Raw genomic sequence first — 21,621 nt, 5'->3', positions numbered from 1 at the left:
AGAACCACATAACTGCAGAAGAACAATTATGCATTTGTAATTTCACATAATGACACCATACAGTTACAGTAACACAGCCTGATTCACACTCTTAATTCCTATCCATTCATTTTCTACACTGCTTATCTCTTTAGGGTTGTAGGGGCCGATGTCACAGCATATCACAGCTGACATTGGGAAAAGAGGCAAGGTACATCCTGGACTGGTCACCGTCAATCTCAGGGCTGACACACAGAGACAAACAACCAGGCACGCTCAGGGCCAAATTAACAAGTATGTTTTTGGTCTATAGGAGGAGGCTGAGTATCCGAAGAGAACATGCAAACGCCACACAGAAAGGCCATGACACACTCTTAAACTACTGAATAGTTTTCACCTGTGTTCTTAAGCTTATGAATGCAAGGTGGGTGTAAGCTGGAAGTATGTGCCGTATAAGGGCATTAGACTACAGGGCAGTGTGCAAACACAGAAGGCACTTGGGAGTGAGAAAAGAGGAAGGAGATTTCAGCAGGGTCCAAAATAAAATGAACTTAAAAACAATCACAATACTTCAGGATACCGGATAGTTCTGAAGTGGATGTCGTGCTGCTCCAAATGGCACCAAGAGAGGAAGATTTAATGATATTTTTAGCACCAGTAGACACACTACATAACATTTTGCAACTGAGATCAAGCACTCTCTGTTCAAATTTATACTTGACCATATTTAAGTCATGCACTTTTAATATTATTTGGTTATGTACATGTGTTATATTGAAAAATAATGCAGGAAAATAGAAATATAAATTTATTGTGTTATTCATAATCTAACACATTTGAGTGCTGACAAGTGCAAAACTAAACATTTTATCCTCTCATATCAGTGTTCAAATATTCGTAAGAGTGCTCTAGAGTTTTCTTAGATTTTATTCTTAGCTAAGAACAAATCATAGATAAGAAATCTTTTAGAATTGTTTTAGCAGTTTTTACCCTTAAGAACAGTAGCTGTATGAGGCCCAATGAGGGCACAGCATCCTAAGAAACAAAAGGTTTGACATTTGATCCATATACCCTGAAAAATCTGTTCAAAACCTCTTGTCTAACAGTGAATAAGGAGATAACAGTGAGACAGGAAGTTAAGTTACTGAAAGGCTTTGCAAAACGAAGATACCTCTGGCTAAACACTATGCATAACTTTATCATTTATTTATTTTTTTCAGGCTTTTTGAATCCATGTTACAGTCTCACAAACAGAGAGATAAGTTAAAGAGGTTAAAACTTAAAAAACAAAATAACTCGGCTCTAAAAATGCAGGATTTTGAAACTATTATTATTATTTTTTTAACATGGGGCTTAATGGAAATGAACTCACTTTTAGAGTCCGCCTCAAGTGGCCACAAGAGGAACTGCAGCTCTTTGGCCCCTCTGCTCTGGCTCCTTCTTTCCCCCTGAGGTTGCTGTGGTCATTTAGATTTAAACAAATGCCTGTCAGGAAAACTTGTCACATTTTTTTGACATTTTTACCTGAATTTATCATCTTGTTAAAATCTTGTGCTGTTGACCTCTTTGTTGATTATATTCAGTTAGTTATTTTTAAAGTGCTGTTTCTCCCAGAACAGATAAATGATGATGCAAATGCAGTGTTATCACTGCCAGTTCTTTTCCAGATGTGTTTACATTTAGACGTCAATATCAGTCTTAAAAATGCTGAGATATGTGTGACGACATATTCCTGGAAAATAAACCTTAAGAAATGCCCTGCGGATATAAATAAAACATAATTGAACACACAAGTGCATCAGCCCTTGCGTTCATATCAGCAGGACTGTTAAGCTTTGAGAGAAATACCTGGATGAACATCACAATTGCGTCAGTGGATGAGCGCCAGCAGAATGAAACGTTCCTCAAGAGTGTGTGTCATGCTCATCTCCAGCACACACTCTCATCTAATGCTGCTGAAGAGAGAGAGATAGAGAGACCTGCTATTTTGGATCAACCTGAAGGCAATAAGAAATGAGGTCAAACGCAAACAATGTCGCTGCAGAAATCAGACATTTCAACAAAGTGACATTTCTGTCGCTGAGCACCTCTAAATGTCACTGAGGGTGCAGACACACAACACAATCAGCTGCTGCTGTCGTCATACGCTACTGTGCTGCTGTTCGTCTGCCCAGCTGGGATGTGACTGGAGAGCTGCGAGGCCTTCCTGCAGAGGCACTAGTGTACATACGCCCGACATTTGGGCTGATTTGGTTCCTCTTCCCCAGTTATTCACTCACATCCTTCCACCTCCCATCCTAAAAACTCCTTTACAATACAATGTCTTTATTATAAACTCAATTCCAAAAAAGCTGGGGCACTGTATAAAATGTAAATCAAAATATGCAATAATTGTCAAATCTCATAAAGCCACATTTTATTCACAATAGAACATGAACAACGTACCAGATGTTGAAACTGAGACATTTTACTATCTCATGAAAAACATTAGCTCATTTTGAAGCAACACATGCCAAAAAAGTAGGGACAGGGCTATGTTAACGATTGTGTAGCATCCCATTTTCTTGAACAACAGTCTGCAAACATCTGAGAAGTGAGGAGACCAGTTGCTGTCATCCCATTCTTGTCTGATGTAGGATTCTAGCTGCTCAGCAGCCCTGGATCTTCTTTTTTTGTTTTACGATTCTCCAAATGTTTTCCAGTGGTTAAAGGTCTGGGCTTTCAGGGAGGCCAGTCCAGCCCCTGGACTCCTCTACTGTGAAGCCATGATGTTGTGATACATAGGGTATGTGGTTTAGCATTGTCTTACTGAAATATGCAAGACATTGCCTAAAAGAGACACTGTCTGGATGGGAACCTATGTTGCTCTAAGACCTCTATAAACTTTTAAACTGTGCCCTGGTAACAATCTGGATGGTCCCTCTCCTCTTTTGTTCACAGGGCACGGTGTCCATGGTTTCCAAAAACAATTCAAAATCATGATTCATCTGACCACAGAACAGTTTTCCATTTTGCTTCAGTCCATTTTTAAATGAGCTTTGGCCCAGAGAAGAAGGCATTTTTGAATCATTTTCACACATGGTTTCTTCTCTGTATGGTGCAGCTTATACTTTCACACAGAAAACTGTGACAGACTGTGATTTCTGGAGTTGTTCCTGAGACCATGCAGTGATTTCCAGTGTAGGATCATGCCTGTTTTTGATGCAGATTTGCCTGAGGAACACAAGCATCAAAAACTGACCTTTGGTCTTGTCTCTTGCATTCAGAGATTTCTCCAGATTCTCTGAATCTTTTGATTATACTATAAACTGTAGATGGTGGGATATTCAAGGTTTTGGCAATTTTATTTTCAGGAACATTTTTCTGAAATTCTTCCACAATAATGCCCTTTTTATTGCAAACAATTGAAATCTGTCATAGAAATTAATCTCAGAATTTGACAAGATAACCATGTTTGTTGTTTTTAGCATTGAAATCTGTTTTTGTTTCATTTGGGTTTTTTGTACTGATTGAAATTAAGGTTTACTGACTTCCTGATTGGACACAAGCCCGCTTTTATTTTGAAAGAAATTAAGGAACTTTGGGTAAATCAAAGACCTTGACATGTAATTAATTGCAGAAAAGGAACTTGCTAGAATTTTGAAAAGGAAAAAAAGAGGTAAATGTTGGATACACATGGTGTAACCTTTCTCTGTGCTGTCTGAGAATTTTTAAACTGATATGAGACATTAAGGTGCAGCAGTGGACTTATTTTACATCACTGTGGCTTCAAGGAGACGCTGATGGCTTACCCACATTGTGCAGAAAGGAGCTAAAAATAAAACCAATGTTTGCTAGGGTTTGCATGAGTGTTTCTGTTGCGAACTGTAAGATGCCATTTAACGCTTCATAAAATGACTCATGGGTCTCTAGTAGACTTATAAAGCTTTCCAAAGTTACCTTATACAAAATGTGCAGCACACAGATCACCATGGGAAATTTATGGATTAGTATTTAATTAGCAGTGGCATCCAGAGAGCCAGTTGCTGGATGGGCATGGGCAGGAAAAACAATGTCACGTGTAAAGAGTGTTAAATCTGTTAAGAGAATTAACAAAGGCCCTCGGTGAGATGGCCATAAGCTCCACAGGGCTTTTAACGTGGTGTTCTCCAGTCAGAAGAATCTCTTGTACCTCAATGTGATTTTGTAATATGTCAGGATCAGGTGAAGGCATTGTTAAAGAAAACCAATATTAGGAATAACCTTGCAAAGCAGATGGATACGCCCGTTTCCTTGTTTTTCACTGGTGAATCCATCTTGCAAAGCTCCCATCTGAACCGTTTGGGCCCGTTAGAAAGTGACAGGACCAATCAGTGATGAGGGGCAGTACTTTCAGGCGCAGCAGAGTCGTGACGTTAACAAGCAGCAGCAAGAGCTGGTGCAGTTATGGAGGAAGAGATTAGTGTGGATGCTGCTAAAGCGCCAGTTTTATCAGAACTTGACGACATTTCTTCGTTACAAGAAGAACAAAGAACAGCAGAGAGTTGTTTCCTTTTCAAAAACGACAGAAGTCGAGTACTGACATGTCGCCATGTTTCGCGTTATTTCTCAGTAGCTGCGTACGTGCAGCTTGGTAGCAGCTACGTCACGTGCTTTGTTACTCTGAATGGCCCATAGAGATGTGACAGACAGAACGTTCACCCAATCATACTCCGAGTTTTTTTTCAAATCTTTTCAAATGGCGTGTCAAGTTATATTAGGAAGACAGCTAGTCCCGCTTCTGTCTGTGGTCTCACTCTTTGTTACTGTGCTGACCAGCTCAGTGGAGTTTTCTCCACACTCCTTCAGATGTGTGCTGATCATTGCCAGCTTCCTGTAATATGGAAAACTTCAACTATAATCCCTGTTCCTACATCCAAAAATCCAAAAGAACTTAGACCTGTTGTTTTAACGTCATTGGTGATGAAAACCTTTGAGAGAATTTAAAAGACGAGCTTGTTTCCTTTGTGTTTAAAAAAATTCACCCTTTACTGTTTGCTAATCAAGCTGGTAAAGGAGTGGAGGATGCAAAACTCTTCATTCTGGACAAGATTTTTAAGCATTTAGAGAAGCCAAAGTCACACACTAGACTGTATTTGCTGACTTTTCTTCAGCTTTTAACAAGATGCAACTGCACATTCTAACTGACCGCCTTTCTACTTTTTTTAAGCTGCCTGATAAGTTCTTATTGTTGATTGCAAACTTTTTAACTGATAGATAACAACAGGTCCTGCTCTCTGAAACCTTCAAGCAAGTGGTAAAAGTTGGACTTAAGAGTGTAAATCAAACCAGATTTAGGAGGACCGGGCTGTGGTAATAAGCTCATTAGATTTTTCCATCCTTAAATTATATATGTTGAAAATTAATGTTTCAATGAAAAGTAGAAGGTTTCACATTTAATCATCTATTCTGTTCTTGTAGTTTACACATCATTCATTAATGAAGTGTTTCGTATAATCATTTAAGTTAATATACAGTATCTTCAGTGATATAAGCCAAATGAAATGCATGTATAGCACTGGCATTGTCATTTCTCTTTCCCATCATGATAAACATAGTGATTGGGGTATTATACTTTTTAAAACTTAAATATAAAGTCATGATGTTGATGCAAATTCAATTATTCATTCAATTATGTTTTATATGCAAATTTTCAAACCGCAAGATAAACATATGTGGCAGTAATCTTGGAATTAGAGTGTAAACTGATGAAAACGGTTCGTTGGGAATCTCTCCGAGATTTTCCCGAGACGAGATTTCGATGGAGTGAACTGATGAGGTCATCGCAATAGGATCTCCTGACTGGTTCATGGTTCGTCTGTGCTGCTGGCAAAGTGGAACAGACTGCCCCCACAAGGCCTTTTAGCATTTAGCCATTTAGTAACACAGTAATTAAACACTTACCAAACAGATACGTCCTTCTCTATCCTTTTGCTGCTGCTGGTTTTCTTCCCCCTCTCTCTCCAAACTATCAGGGTCAGACTCCAGGTCTAACACGTACAGACGTATATCAAAATTCACCATATTTTACTCAGTTACAAAGTTTACAAGTACTAGCATAGCGATATAGCCACATTGGAGGGGGCGGGCACAAAACATTGAGTCCTGCCGCCAGCCAATCGGAGGAAAGCAAATCTGGGGGGGGCAAAACCAAAGCGTTTCAGACGGAGGTTAAAATAAAGGTTTTTCAGGACACCAGTGTGAGAAACATGAGGAGACTTTTGAGTTGTAAACCATGTAAAGCTACTACGTGGGTATCAGAGAGATGGTGGAAAGACTAGAAAAAAGGCTTAATACCCCCACTTTAAGCTAAGGATGGTTGACATTGTGTTTGGACACAGACTGCTTTTATTTTGAAGAAAAATAAGGAACTTTGGGTGGATTGAAGATTATGACATCAATATAACCATGCAAAAAAAATGAATGTATAATGGAATATAAAAGGAAATTAGGGAACTTAGGGTTTTTTTTATCATACATTACTGTTGCTGCATTGCATTGCTGCTGTGGCTTAACCAAAGTTTGCTGAAAGGAACAATAAATTATGTAATTAAAACAATGTATACACATTAATGGACCTTAATTGTATTGCAATTTATGCATTAATGCTGGGAGCCCTGATGACAATATAATCCTACATCACAAATCTCTTTAAGATAGGTTCTGTGTAAATGTATTCAGAGCATCAAGTTTGGGGGGGGAATTGTCTAAGCCAAGAAAAGCCTCCTTAGTGGGAGAGTGAGAAATGAGGACAGATCAAAGAAAGAAAGACATTTAACAAAGAAATGCTGCTCACATTACACACGTGTTTTAGAGAGAACATAACTCTCATATAGCATTCCTTAAACAGTGGCCTTTTGTGTCCCTGCTCTTTTTTAGAGGCCTACATGACAAACCTCATCTTTAATTATTTAAAGCACATTAAAAGTACATTAATTATTGTACTTTGGGTATGAATAATTAACTTCATCACAGCATTTAATCATGTTGAATGATATGAATGGACATAAGTTTGTCATTCTTACGAAAACAGAGTTCTATGAAATGATTTGCACGTGTTATTGTCATAAAAAAAAGGTTTTATTTTGGACTAAAGATGAAGGATTTGCGTCAGGAACTTTTATTGTGAAGGTAAAGTCGGAAATATGACGTGTAGAGCTCGTGGAACTGACAGTGGTTCAGTGACCCAGTTTGAACAAACAGCAGTCTCGCGCTGGTTTGAATGAGCAGCGCGGGGAGCGCGTGGAGGAGAGCGTGGTGAGACTGTCTCGTATCCAGGACGCGCGCTCTCTTAACTCCACGATGCAGGAGCCCAAGTTTTCATCCACGCAATGAATCCCGCAAACGAGAGCAGAGTCGGGAGAAGTGCGGATTCTGAGCATCAGCTGTTTGCGGCTGGAACCTACAAACTTCTGGCTCTGACCATCGGCACCATCGGAGTGTTCGGCTTCTGCAACAACGTGGTGGTCGTTCTCCTCTACTGTAAATACAAGAGGCTCCGCACTCCCACCAACCTGCTGCTGGTCAACATCAGTGTCAGTGACCTGCTCGTTTCTCTCATCGGAGTGAACTTCACCTTTGCCGCGTGCGTCCAGGGAGGATGGACGTGGAGCCAGGCGACGTGCGTTTGGGACGGGTTCAGCAACAGCCTGTTCGGTGAGGACTAAAAACTCCGTTTATCCGGCACACTAGCATATATGTCAGACTAACATTCAAAGTTTGTTTACTGCATGAGCATTAAAGTCAAAATAATGCTGAAAGAAGTCATACAACGACAGCAAATGACACTTTTATCAATGTAATTGGCTATTAAAAAGCATTTGACCCACTTATAACCATTACTTTTCCATTCTTGATAATAAAATGTGTCATTATTACAATAAAAACGATAAATGGTGTTATTATTAAGGAAATTATGTCTAAAGTGACATATAATTGTTTTATAAATTCTAATTTATCAAGCAGATGTGTCATATTTATTATATATGTCCTAATTTATCCACAAGACTCCTGTTTACTCTGTATTTTCATATGTGCTGCACATTTATAATCTTTTTTTATCAAATGAACATATGATACAACTTTTAAATTCATTATACTACAGTAAATTGCTCCTAATGATACCTTTTATTAATTATACTTGGCTTGAACGTCACATTTGCCCATATTTCTGTGTCAAGTATTTCTCTAAAACCTAATGAATTGTTTAGTAATGGCTTTTTTTGACAATGAGTTAGGGTAAATTATAAAATCAGCGTCAGACAAAGAGTCATTCAGAATAAAAACAGCCTCATGCATGCATACAACTATGCAGAAAGCTCATCTGAAGTCTGGAAAACTGCATAAAAAAGAGCAATGCCTTTTTTAAATGAATGCAGCTAACAGCTGAACATCACTTTGTGCACACCTCTGCCCCGCTGTGAAATCAGACGACCTTGAATCCTTTCCTATTACAGATCATTTTCTTCCCCATTTAAGTGTCTTTTATTCAAAGTGAGTTCATTCTGCAGGTAGTGGCTTTATGCGGAGTCCTTCAGTCACATTTTACTGTAGCATAATTGTCTTTTAATGTTGGTGTGATGATGTAGAGCTGCAGTGATGTGTGAATGAACAGTCAGGGTCAGTCTTCAGGTCCCATCCTGAAGGAATTAAAGCTCAGGAGGACCGGGCTGTGATAATGAGCTCATTAGATTCAAACCCTCCAGGTGTTTGCTGCTTTATCAGCAAACTAAACACATTACATTGTCCTGTAATCGTCTGTGCACATGATCTAAAGAACACGTTTGCCTGCCTCTCACCAGTCTGCATCACTCACTGTGCTGATCTGGTTTCCTTTTAAACATGTTAGAGTTCAAAATCATGCCTGGTTTGTGTTTTAAAGCTGATTTATTGTTCAGTCCAAACTCATGGAAATGTCGTCTTTTGTCAGTGACATTGAGCAGAAAGGTTGTGGTTTCTTAGCCCTCTCTCTGATGAGCCTGGCAGATGATTGAGACTTCAATTAATGTTTCAGGACATCCTGAGGGCTCTGCTGCCCCTCCCTCATCAGTCACAATACTACAGCAGCTTAAAACATCCCTGGTTGTACTGTGACGTTTATTGTTAACATGTGAAAGCCCCAAGGTCACGCAGAGAGAATGGCATGATCCAGTATGAATGAACAGCACATTACGCAGCAGAATTTAAACAGTAACTAAACCCCTGATCACCTTTTTTCAGCTGAAAATCAGTGGAATTATAAAGTAGTTACATTTTTTAGGATGCATGATTTTGGATTTCTGCAAACATCCAATATTTGCACGTTTATTTTGGCCAGTACTGATATCGATAACAGAATTAATGTAGGTCAGATCTAAAACTTCAGTCCTTATAATGAACTTTAAAGTTTAATGATGAACAAATAAATTATATTCTGTCCTTAGAACACTTTAAACACATAGTATGTAAAATGCCACCACCAGGGCCCTCAACCAAAACAATAACATAATATGACGAGTACAGCGCTGCCCATCTCCACCAATAACTCATATTAACAACAGAAAAACATGTCTTGTTTTTATTCATAGATTTTGCATAATGAGGGAGAAAAAATGCAGAAGTGCACTGAATAGTGCACCTCTGCTCTGAGGTCGCTTCCAGCGCGAGTGTGGAAGTGCACTTTTAAATGCATAGATGAGAAATTCATGAATGAAAACAAAATGGTGTTCTGTTTGGTAAATACGCCATATGAGGTCTGTTTACTGTACAGAGACCTCAATTCAAAACAAGCAGTAGTATTGAGAAGGAGGCAGCGGAGATGGGCGGAGCTGAGCAGTGCTGGCCTGTAATGCAGAGATTCTTTGGAAATACAACTTCAGGGGCACAGATGGCCTGGTGGTTAGGTCACGCCCTATACATGCGGGTGGTTAAAGTCCAGCCTGCTGCTCCTTTTCCACACCTCTGCCCTAAACTTTCATCCTTATGTCCCACTCTATCTGCTGTCCCTCTCTCTGAATAAATGCAAAAAAAAAAGCCTGAAAATAAATATTTTGAAAAAAAAAGGAACTAAACTTAATTCATAAAGTCTGCCAGCTACATTCATGATCAACCACACTGCAAACATCACAGTCTCATTTTCATTAAAACAGAGAAAAAGGTCAGAGGTCTAAATTATGGAGACCCCTTGAAAATAGAACAGTGGCTTGCTTTAGTTTCATTAGCTTCAGCCAAAGCTAACATCGCTACACTAGCTACATAGTCAACATTACCATGTGACGAGGTAAGCTGTAGCAACATAAACTTTAGCAAATGTGGTTAAAAGTAACAAAGCTATTTAAGTTTCATACATATTGTAGCTACATAGCTCATGTAGCAAATGTTGGCTTTATAGCTTTGAATATCTACGAGTGTTGTTAGCTTAGGCTACATTATCAAGGTAGCTACATTATCTACATAGCTTACACAGCTAACAGAGTTACTTAAGCAAAGTTAGGATGTTTTTATGGAAGACGAGCTTTTCCTGTAGGCAGACTGTTTACTTTATTAAATGTTTTGTAATGAAGTGTTGCAGGTCAGGTTTTTAACTTTTGGTATAATGACCCTTACCTTTAGCCTTACCTTAGGCTAAACAAACGTTGAGTCCAATTTTATTTTGAAAGTTTTAGCATGTTTATCCATTCTGACAGATGTGGTGTCTCACAGCTATGGTCTGCGAGGGGCCATCTGAGACCTGCAGTCTGCAGCCAGACCCCTTTTGAAAAAAAAAAATATTGGTTGACCCCAGTATTGGTCTATTGATAACAGACAAAGATGTGTTTTTTACAGGAGTATATACTGTTGTTTCTGATCTCTCTACCTTGAATTGTTTTGGTGTTAAAGTTGATCGCCAAATCCACAAAAGCAGCAAAGACTTTATGGTGTTGTGGCTCATTGCAACTTTATGAAGGATCAGGTGGTTGAGTCTTATCCTTCCTGGCTCTGTCCATTATGTTCAAAAGACTTTTATTGTAGTGGAGATACAACTCAGCTGAAGCTCTGGGGGTTAGTTACCCTTTAAGACAAAACCAAGCCAGTGTGCAGTCTTCTAACTTGCGTGCTGTACATTAAATAAATTTAAGCCTGTATATTTCTCCTGCTGTAAATCCTGTCACCATCGCTTTCACATCTCAGTTGTTTTGAACCGTATTTTGGATATGGATGAAGGATTTTGGTTATCTTATTTCTGACAGTTTAGATGGAAAATGTTTGAGCTCATGTTAGCAGCAGCAGCAGCTGGGTACTCAGCCCCTTAAGCCCTGCCAAAAAGCATTAGAGTAACAATGTTTTATGGTGTTCTGTTGGGGATTTAAAATGTGTCATTTAAAGGATGCATTTGTTTTAGAGAGGAGAGCATCACTGAGGATAAATGAGCTTTCATTATAACCTTGTGAACCATGAAGGCTAATAGAAATGACTGACAGTGAAAATGATGTCCCTGTTACTTGCATTCACTACTTTTATCTTCATTGTTTTTTAAGATATTTTTCCTTCTTTAGATAGCTTGAAAAACTGAGTTACAGTAGGTGAAAGCCCCCCAAGGCCCCTTAAGGACCATCAAGTATTGTTAAAGTATTTTTTTTACTGGGTTAAACCACCTGTAATGTTTGATTTGTCACAGAGAAAATCTTTGGCTTATACTGTATGCTCTCTGTATAAGCCTTCTTTTTTACAGATATACCTACCTTAAATACCTTTTTAAATCTAAAAGTCTAAACTAAGGTTAATTGTGAGTAATAATATCCTGCCAATAAGAAAAGAAATGTTGACTTGGTAATAGAGATAAAAACTTGATGCATTAACTCAGGCTGGGCATCTTCACTGGTCTCACAATTCAATTACATGCTGCATCATACTGGGTTTCTTCCTCTCTTGTCTATAATACTGCTCATGGCTTTTTTATCATCAGTGTCGATCAGAAATTATGAATTCGATGTTTTATTTCTTAGAGAGTGCTCTAAAAAACAATGTCAACAAAGATGACTTTGCATTGTAAGCCAAACTAAAACAGTTGTATTGTTCCAGCCTAAGTAATGTCAGTACACAATAATCTGTTATTTTCTGTCACTGCATTTATGCACAGTCACCCAAATTTGCGTCAAGATGCTGAAAAGAAAGAATATTTTTTAACACCTAATTTTAAAAATTCTAATGTAAGAAACATGACAAGTAAATATTTACTACCCCTTGCCAGTCGTTTTAAAATACTAGAAGCAGGAAAGTCTTATTTTTATAATTATTTCTTGAATAAGATATCTCTCTTAACCTGTCAAATGAATATGGCTTATATTAAGGGAAATGGCATGAAATTAGCCAAATATACTTAATTACCAGGTTCCTTTTATTTGGACCTGTGCAAATAGTTTATATCACAGTAGAAACTTTGAGACATTATTAGTGGCAGCTCAGCTGGCAGCCCCCCCAATGATCAAAACCTGCCGAGGAGAACCATGAAAACCTCTTTATAACCTTGTGATGTTTTATTCAATCTTTTTAGAAGTTTAACAGTAGTCAGTTTAACAGTTGATCTATAGAGGTCTCTAGAATACTGCCACACCACTCCACAGAGAATGACAGACCTCCACTAAGTGAGGTTTTAATAAACTGGTTAGAAACACATACTGCCAATATACTGTGCAGAACTTTTAGGCATATTTGGGCCAAAATCTGAGGCTGGAAGAAGGCGTACATGTGGTGAGTAAGCTGCCTGAGGCGGGTAGAGGGATTGGCACAGCCCCTGTCGTGCTCTGGATGTCTGAGTATTACCAGGGGCATGGGAAAATAATCTGTTGGAAAAATAACAATGTCCACACCTTTAGGGTGGGGCCATGAGTAAGCATGGTCAAGGTTTCTGTCTGGCCTGATAGTAGGGTTGCCACGAGCCCCTGGTCAGGCTGTGGATGTCCCAAGTGCCCAAAAACTGCCGGCAGTCTCGGGATGTATTACCAGGATGAAGAGGCTGGAAAAAAGAGACGCTGTTGAGCAGGGCTGAACAATTTGCAAAAATGATCTAGTTGTGATTTTTTTCCCCCAATATTGTGATTGTGATTTAATGTGCGATTATTATTAGGTTCTTCAACTTCTGCATCTTTCAACAAGTTCAAGCAATAAATCATTCAATATCATAACCTACAATCAGCCAGGAACAATCATCATTCATTTAGCCATTTTATTGCAAAATAGACATTTTAACCTGGCAGAAAAGGCTCTGCTCTAAAGATGCTCCCTTGCTCCCTGGGTTAGTCAAGCAGCATGCTTTGACTTTTCAGGGAGTGCATGAGGAGGAACGCCCATATAAATAGATACATAAATGACAATGTGCACTAAAAACAAAGAAACTATTTTTGAAGCAAATTATCCACATGAATCTAAACATGAGGGTGCAACAAGCTTAAAGCTATAAAGGAGGCGGCTGGGGTGGAGGACGTGAAGCTGGCTATAAGCTGGGGGTATGAACTAATGCTAGGCTTGATCAGTATAAGCCAGAAAGAACTAGTCATTTCTGCTCATATTGCAAATTTGATACCCATTGCTTTATTGAAGGGGATTATCATTTTTATGTCACTCATTTTGACTAAAACCAAACATACATAAAACATGAAAAGGACCATTTATAAAAAAGAACACTTGAATTATTGCATAATGTACATAAAATCTCTGCTAGTGCAAAAATGAATGTATTAAACTGCTATTTTGACAAATTTTAAGTTAAAGTAATATTGCACCTTCTGCAATTTGTAAATTGCAGCAGGCCATATTGTGATTTAATCTAATTTGCAATTAAGTGCCCAGCCCTACTGTTGTTGACGTGTGTCAGTCTTGACTCTGGTTGCCCCTCCTTTTCCAGCCCTAGGTTGTGGCACACTGGGTTCAGGGGTGAATCCTTAGCACCTTACGTGCCTAAAAGTTATGCACATGACTGTATCTACATCTTCAAAGATAAATATCATGGAGTCATTGAGTAAAAGTGTAATCTGAATTATAAATGTAGATAAAAGGTGTCCCTTGTGTCTGAAGCTACTGATTCATCACATGCCTATGATCAGAGGTCAAAATCTACACTCTGCAGCAATTTGAAATTACATTTATGATACTTTATATAAACATTATCATGGGACTACTTGCTTGGTTATGGTGTGAATGCAGAGAAAATAAAAGTTTTGAAGTGTTTATTTCTCAATTCAAAAATTATAAATATTAAGTAGTATAAAAAATACAAAACCTGAAGGTTTTACAGTTCTGCTTTCAAAATAACTTTATAGTTTCAAAAATATGAAAGTTTTTATTTTTGAGAATAAAGGTACATCTACAAAGTACAGTAGTGGCATTATTGCTAACTTAAAGACATTCCTGCAGGATTTTTGGTTGACCATACAAGTACTTCTTATTGAAAAATAATTGCTGTCCTTTAAATTATGTCGTTACCCTGCATGACGTTGTAATTGCAGTTACAATTGAGTAAATTGTGCAGCACTAGTCAAAAGACATTTCTTGCTGGGTAAGAGCTTGGTCTGTTGTGGTTACTGAACAGTACATGCTAGTGTCATCGGTATAAAAATGAAAATTTGCTTTTATAACATTCTAAACAATGTTTTTATATAAAGAAGAAACAGGGGTGGCCCCAAAACTGGCCCCTGAGGCACACCTTTGGTTACAGTGAGTGAGGCAGAAGTGTAGCCTCCTGCCTAACAAACTAGGATGGCCCATCTGAAAAAGAAGGACCCCCTAATGAATGATGCTTCCGCTGCCACCAGGTTTGAGTGATTGTTTCTGTATGAAAATACAATTAAGCACCTAAAGAGATGTGAGAAGTTTGAATGCTACAGGAGGTGAAATAATGTACAATCTGGTGTGTTAGCATCCATCATTGTCAGGACACTTTTAAACTAGTAACATTAAAGTGGATAATATATGGTGTATTTGGATCAATATTGAAGAAATGCCATATTACTCAACCCATATACGTCTCCCAGCGGTCACAGCTTGTATTAGTGTTAAAAATAATGCCATAGCTCTATCTGTGTCCTCTAGTCCTCTGCACAGGGACGTGTCGTCATCCTGTAATATGTATTACTCAGAGGAGGTTGGTGTCAGTGTGCCCGACACGGGCTGGCCACAGGGACTGCAGCAATGAGCTCTGGCAGATCTGTCAATGCCCGTCCGTCCTCCTGAAACCCGAGCAGAGGAGCTGAAACGAGTCACTGCACAGAGTCTGTTCAGAGGCCCTTTTGTTGCTCCCTCTAATCAAGACATTAATGAATTAAGGGTATTGGGTGATTGTCATTGGATGAATAGAGGGGATATGAGATGCAGAATTGATTTTAGGCAGTGGAGCGTGACTCCTGCTTGCAGATGTAATCTTTAATGCACAAAAGGAAAATAAGAGCAGTACAAACCATTAGTTCAAGACCAGTTAACTTGCAAGCAGAAAACAAGAAGAAAAATGCAGATGAAGGTCTCAGAAGTGTGTGCGTGGGAGTAAAAGTCTCTTTTAGGTTTAAAGGATTCATGAAAAAAATGCTTAAATGCGATGTTCAGAATGCATGATGAAACCCGTTAGGTCCAAATAGCCGCTGAGTAGCCACTGACCCAGATCCTGCACTGATCACTCTGCATTACTCAGCGTATCTTTCTCCCTCCTCCTGCTGCCAGGCATCGTTTCCATCATGACTCTGGCAGCCTTGGCCTATGAGCGCTACATTCGGGTGGTCCATGCACAGGTGGTGGACTTCCCCTGGGCGTGGCGGGCCATTGCCCATATCTGGCTGTACTCCCTGGCCTGGACAGGGGCTCCTTTGCTGGGGTGGAACCGCTACACGCTGGAGATCCACCGACTGGGCTGCTCACTGGACTGGGCATCTAAAGACCCAAATGATGCCTCCTTCATCCTCCTCTTCCTCCTGGCCTGCTTCTTTGTGCCTGTAGGAATCATGATCTACTGCTATGGGAACATCCTCTACACTGTGCAAATGGTAAGGCATGCTTTTTTTTTGTTCTGCATATTTAATAAATTATGAATGAGTTTGTCAGATAAACAGAATGAGTTACATGGACTTATGAATGGAGGGTTGCAGATGATGCAAATCTGAGAGGTAAACAAAGACAACTATGGGGAAACTAGATATTGTGCTGCAACTACAACTAAATAAACTTTATCTGGGGTTAGATTCTCTGCCCGAGCCCGGGAACCTTGTCCCACAGGACTCTCACCCCCTAAGCACTTTGAATTGCCTTGTTGCAGAAATGTGCTATACAAATAAACTTGCCTTGCCTAACCCCAAATAGATTTTTCTCTTGATTTAAATGCATAAAACTGTCCTTGTTTTTATGGACCTTCATCCTGGTGGCGGTGCAGAAGGAGAAGGATTTTACACTCTTGTTTGTCTTTAGTACAGTGCAGAATCCATTTGCTCAAACAACAACAGCTTAAAGGTGTAAGTCCAAGATGATTAAACAAAGTGGGCTGTGGCTGTTACTGTGGTCAAAGACATAGCTGTAAATACTGTGACTCTGTATACTCGCTGCTAATCGTATCTCCAGTAAAGTTCAATCAACACAGTGATAATTACTTTACTTTCCAACAACAAGATCTTCACAATGACAGCCCCCAGTTGTGAGCGCTGGCTTGCTCTTTTGGAAGAGGCATGGAATATACAGGCTATAGTTGTAGTCTCTTAAAACCTCCCCAATTGTTATGTTGATTATAAGGAAAGTCCCCAGTTGTTATGTTGTTTAAAGCCTTTTATTTTGAAATTGGAAAATGGAAGGTTTCTAAACTGGCAGTTAAGACAAAACATTTTTCTGTGATCTTATGTACAGACATAGGTTTAATATCACATCACAGGCTTGTTTTAGGTGGAGAAGGATGCTCGTTGGGCTTTTAAAATGCGTTTTAATGCACAATCCTATTAGGTTTTGTATCCTGGCTTTAAAACAAGTATTATCAACCTAAAAATACTAACTGACCTCCGGCATATCTGTAGCCTCCTCCCTTTGGCAAACAGAAGAAGCAAAGGCAGATGTTGACCTCAGCTAGTTAAAAAAGGGGACATCCGCAGTATATTGTCAAATTGATTCAGATTTGTGGTCCTTTCTAGTGTTATTGTGTAGTGTTGCAAAAGTCCACATTTCAAAGCCAATGACTTTGAAATATTGTGGATGGATACTAGCTCCATGGAGTCTCCTAAGGTAATTTAAACAGCTTAAAGTGACTTTTCACACCCTTTCAGGTCTCAGCGCTTAGTTTCACTTCTCACACTCCGACTGCCACCATCTTTTAGGTCAAATAAATGTGAAGTGGCATCAGTTTATTTCCACTTGAACTGTCTTCTACATCGGTTTATCACCTACACCCTGATGTTTGAACTGCTTTCAGCACTTTTACTCATCTTTGTCAGTGTGCTCACGTACTTTTTCTTTAGAAAATTTAAGCCTCTCTAATTACAGTTGTGAAATAAAGTCTTAAATGTGCGTAGAATATATTTAGGATATTGTAGCTTTGGGCTGGAGCCCTTGCAGACTCTGCGCTCCTCAGGGTGTTTCAATTTAATGAAAAATCCCTGACCCTCTCTGGCCGAGTGCTGCCCTTCACTCCTTTTTCATTTTGCCTCCATTATCATAATATACTCCAGCGCCTTTAGGGCTCGTCCTGTACAGTTGGAATAATTGGAAAGCTCTTTGTTCTTTGTGCCTGCTCTGCTTGAGCCTCAGATGTGAAGCCTTAGAGTGACACTGACGTCATCAGCTGCAGAAACAGCATGGTCATATACAGTGCTTAACAAATTTATTAGACCACCCTAACCCTAAGCAAAGTAAGGTTTATGCCATAGCTGCCCTAAATTAACAGCATTGGTAATTACCAAAATCATTTTTTATGTTTCTGCAATGGTTAATATACCAATATGTAGAAGCTCTTTAACCAAAATGATATTTTTAATGCTAAAATATAATTATTATTGTTATCCATGAATTTTCAAATTTACTGATTTACAAAAAAACTGAAAAAAACAGTAATAGTAATAATATTTCTTGATTAATATGTCAAATTATAGTTATTTACTTGCATTTCTGAACAGAAATGGTTGAATGTTATACTTGATTAATTTCTGACTTCTCAGAGAAGCCCAGTGAGCCGGCTCAAATTTGGGTGAATTCAGTTTGAAATTCCTCATTCCTGTTAAAAATGGTAAAACATGGAGAGCTCACTGAAAATGAAAGAGTCCACATTAAAGCACTTCATGATGCTGGATGGTCTCTGAGACAAATATGACAGGTGGTCTAATAAATTTGTTAAGTACTGTATATTAAATGTTAGCAGACTGGTGGTGATGATCCCTGCAGAAACATGGCTCAAAGTTTCTCTGGAGCCAAAAAAAACCCTCTCTAATCTGTTTGTGGCTGTATCATGGAACAGATGGCTGCTGAAATATTTGAACAGGATAGTATGTAAGCAAATGTGTGAATGAAAAAAAAAAACACTCAGCTCTGAAAAATTACCCAGATTTCTGTCTGCATTACTGTTTGAAAAGCTGCTTTATTTCCTCATAAGGTAGTCACAACCTTGTAGGAAGTGTGGACCGCAATATCCTGAGAGATGCAAGAATCATAGCCACATCCACATCCAAAAATTGATTCAGTTTGAAGGTGTTTTTTCTTCCTTCTATTTGTCCCAATTATAACTTTGGATAAAACAACTTTCCATCAATGTCATTTCCAAAGCAAAAGAATTTGGCCAGAATGCCCCAAGTGCATTCATTGTGAAATGTTACTTCACTTACAGTGCCTATGAAAAATCAGTTATTTATCAGTAATTATATGGACCATATAAATTGGCCTTTTTTAAAACCAAAAATCTATTTAATATAAAAGTGGAAACATATTTCTACAAAGTAATGTCAATTATATAAAAATATGTAATCTAAAATAAGTGAATGCATAAATATTCACCCCCTTTAGAGGGACTGACCTAATTTAAGAGAGGTCCAGCCAACTGGTGCTAGTAGTGTCACAATTTGTGAAATGGGGATCATCTGAGTTCAGTGAATGTGTCTCAAGTGACTGGAGTGTAAAGACACCTGTGTCCGGAAGGACCAGTCACTGGTTAATCAGTTTTCCTGGCTACCATTACATCATGGAGACAAAAGAACACTCCAAGCAGCTCAGAGCAAAGTTATTAAAAAGTATAAGTCAGGGGATAAATACAAAATGATGTCCAAGGCACTGAGCACCCCCCATCCATCATCAAGAAATAGGAGGAATATGTCACTGCTCAGCTTTCATGTGCAGTGTTTTGCAAACTCCAAGCGGGGTTTTATGTGATTTGCACTGAGGAAAGGCTCCTGTCTAGCCACTCTGCCATAAGCCCAGATCGGTGAAAGCAGTGATGTTGTCCTTCTGGAACTCTGTCCTATGTCCACATGGGATCTCTGGAGCTCAGTCAGAGTGGCCATCAGGTTCATGGTCACCTCCCTTTCTAAGGCCCTTCTATCCCGATTGCTCAGTTTGGCTGGGTAACCAGCTCTTGAAAGAGTCGTAGCTGTGCCACACTTATTACATTTGAGAACTATGGAGGCCACTGCACTTTCAGTACAACAGAAATCATTTTGTAGCCTTCCTCAGACCTGTGCCTGTTAGATCCTGTCTGTGAGCTCTGCAGGCATTGTCTTTGACCTCATGGCTTGGCTTTTGCTCTGATATGCATTGTCAGTGGTGAGACCTTCTATAGAGAGGTGTGTGCCTTTTCAAATCATGTCCAATCAGTTTAATTTACCACAGGTAGACTCCAACCAAGGTGTAGAAACATCTCAGCAAAGATCCAGAGAAATTGGAGGAACCTAAGCAAAGTGTTTTTGCAAAGGGTCTGAATTCTTACAGTTTGTAAATGTAATATTTCATTTTTTGTTTTTAACAAATTGCCAAAAAAATCTAATATTCTGTTTCACTCTGTCATGATGGAGTGTAAATTAATGAGAGTAAAAATATATATATTTTTAGGTTTCCTTCGTGACCATCCATGATGTAAAGCCTTCTCTCTCCTGTTTCCTGCAGCTGCGCTCCATCCAGGACCTCCAGACAGTCCAGATCATCAAAATCCTGCGCTATGAGAAGAAGGTGGCTGTTATGTTTTTCCTGATGATCTCCTGCTTCCTGGTGTGCTGGACGCCCTATGCTGTCGTTTCCATGATGGAGGCTTTCGGCAGAAGGAGCATGGTGTCACCCACAATGGCTATCATCCCTTCTTTCTTTGCCAAGTCCAGCACGGCCTACAACCCGCTCATATATGTGTTCATGAGCAGAAAGGTTTGTACTCCTATAGATCTGTGAATGACTTAAAAGGAACTTTCAGTGAAGTCTGAGAGTGGACATTAGTTTGAGCACTGCTGAGCTGAAGTTTGCTGCTGTCTGGAACACAGTGTGTTTCTCTGGGGAGTCGTGATCGGTCTCATCCTGGGTGGTCAGTCGATATTTTCCCCTCCAGTGACCAAAGCTGAACTGTCTGTGGACAAATAGGGCAAATCAATGGCTTCTCAATCAGGAGCCATGCTTTTGTGCCGCTGCCTGTTGAGCAGGACGAGTGCTTCTGTATTTGTCAGAGATAGTTGTACTTTTATGGACATTTTGGGAAGCTCTCTTACACAGAAAAAGTCAGATTACCCACAAGCACAATGCTCCAAAATTATGTGACAGGATCTGTTCCTGCTTTACATTAAATTTTCATTTTAATGCTTTTCTGTTTTAATTCTCTGCACCTTAATATGTGCGGTGTGCCAATGTGTAGGAGTGAGATTGTCAGTAGTCTCAGCTTCTTGGCGCTCTCTGAAGCTGGTACCTTGTGTTTGTGTGAGACTGTAAAATGATTAAATACAAGGTGATATTTCATCGCTCCTATCTTCTTCCTTTTGTTTTCACAGTTCCGTCGCTGTCTGCTGCAGCTGCTTTGCTCACGGCTCTCCTGGCTGCAGCGCAGCCTCAAAGAGCGCCCCCTGGCTCCTGTCGAGCGCCCCATCAGACCCATCGTAGTGTCGAGGCCGTACGGCAGCAGGGACCGGCCCAAGAAGAGGGTGACCTTCAGCTCCTCCTCCATTGTCTTCATTATTACCAGCAATGACTTCCATCAGCTGGATATGACCTCCAAGGCTGCTGAGTCCAGTGAGGTTAATGTCATCCAAGTGAGGCCATTGTAATCCACAAAGACTGGACCCTTTTCCCCAACCCCGCACCACTCTGTTTGCCTTAGGACCTTACATGCAATCCAGGCCAAAACGACCCTGTGTGACCTTCCTGGACATTTCTGCGTTTATACAGACTGGTTAAAGTGTGTTCAGATGGAAGCAAAGCAAACTTTTGCTGCTGTGAAACTGTGTAAATTTTTATACACTTGGTCTAAATATCATAGGAAAAAAAGCATTTAGGAGTTTTTACAGTTTTATCTACAACCCCTATTCCAAAAAAGTTGGGAAGCTGTGTAAAATGTAAACAAATACAGGATACAATGATTTCCTAAACCAAAATTTTATCACAATTGAACATAAACAACATATCACATGTTGAAACTGAGACATTTTACCATTTCATGAAAAATATTAGCTCATTTTGAATTTAATGGCAGCA

At 39.4% G+C, this 21,621-nt stretch overlaps 1 protein-coding gene across 1 annotated transcript; it reads left to right on the top strand.

The window, feature by feature from the left end:
• Window positions 1-7,326: 7,326 nt before the first annotated feature.
• Window positions 7,327-21,254, top strand: opn3 (opsin 3). The gene is made up of 4 exons (XM_041790198.1): window positions 7,327-7,653; window positions 15,664-15,983; window positions 20,059-20,310; window positions 20,922-21,254. The coding sequence occupies exons 1-4, from the start codon at window positions 7,329-7,331 to the stop codon at window positions 21,192-21,194; spliced, it is 1,170 nt and encodes a 389-aa protein (XP_041646132.1). The 5' UTR covers window positions 7,327-7,328; the 3' UTR covers window positions 21,195-21,254.
• Window positions 21,255-21,621: the final 367 nt, after the last annotated feature.

The sequence above is a fragment of the Cheilinus undulatus genome, linkage group 6 (assembly GCF_018320785.1).
Source record: "Cheilinus undulatus linkage group 6, ASM1832078v1, whole genome shotgun sequence".
In the NCBI taxonomy this organism is placed as follows: Eukaryota; Metazoa; Chordata; class Actinopteri; order Labriformes; family Labridae; genus Cheilinus; species Cheilinus undulatus.
This window is presented reverse-complemented; position numbering and strand designations above follow the sequence as displayed.

Bases quoted from the DNA above. Each gene is read 5' to 3' on its own strand.
- opn3 (XM_041790198.1), top strand. From the start codon at position 7,329: ATGAATCCCGCAAACGAGAGCAGAGTCGGGAGAAGTGCGGATTCTGAG. The intron at 7,654-15,663 runs GTGAGGACTAAA...TCCTGCTGCCAG, and splicing joins GTTCAGCAACAGCCTGTTCG to GCATCGTTTCCATCATGACT. The intron at 20,311-20,921 runs GTTTGTACTCCT...TTGTTTTCACAG, and splicing joins ATGTGTTCATGAGCAGAAAG to TTCCGTCGCTGTCTGCTGCA.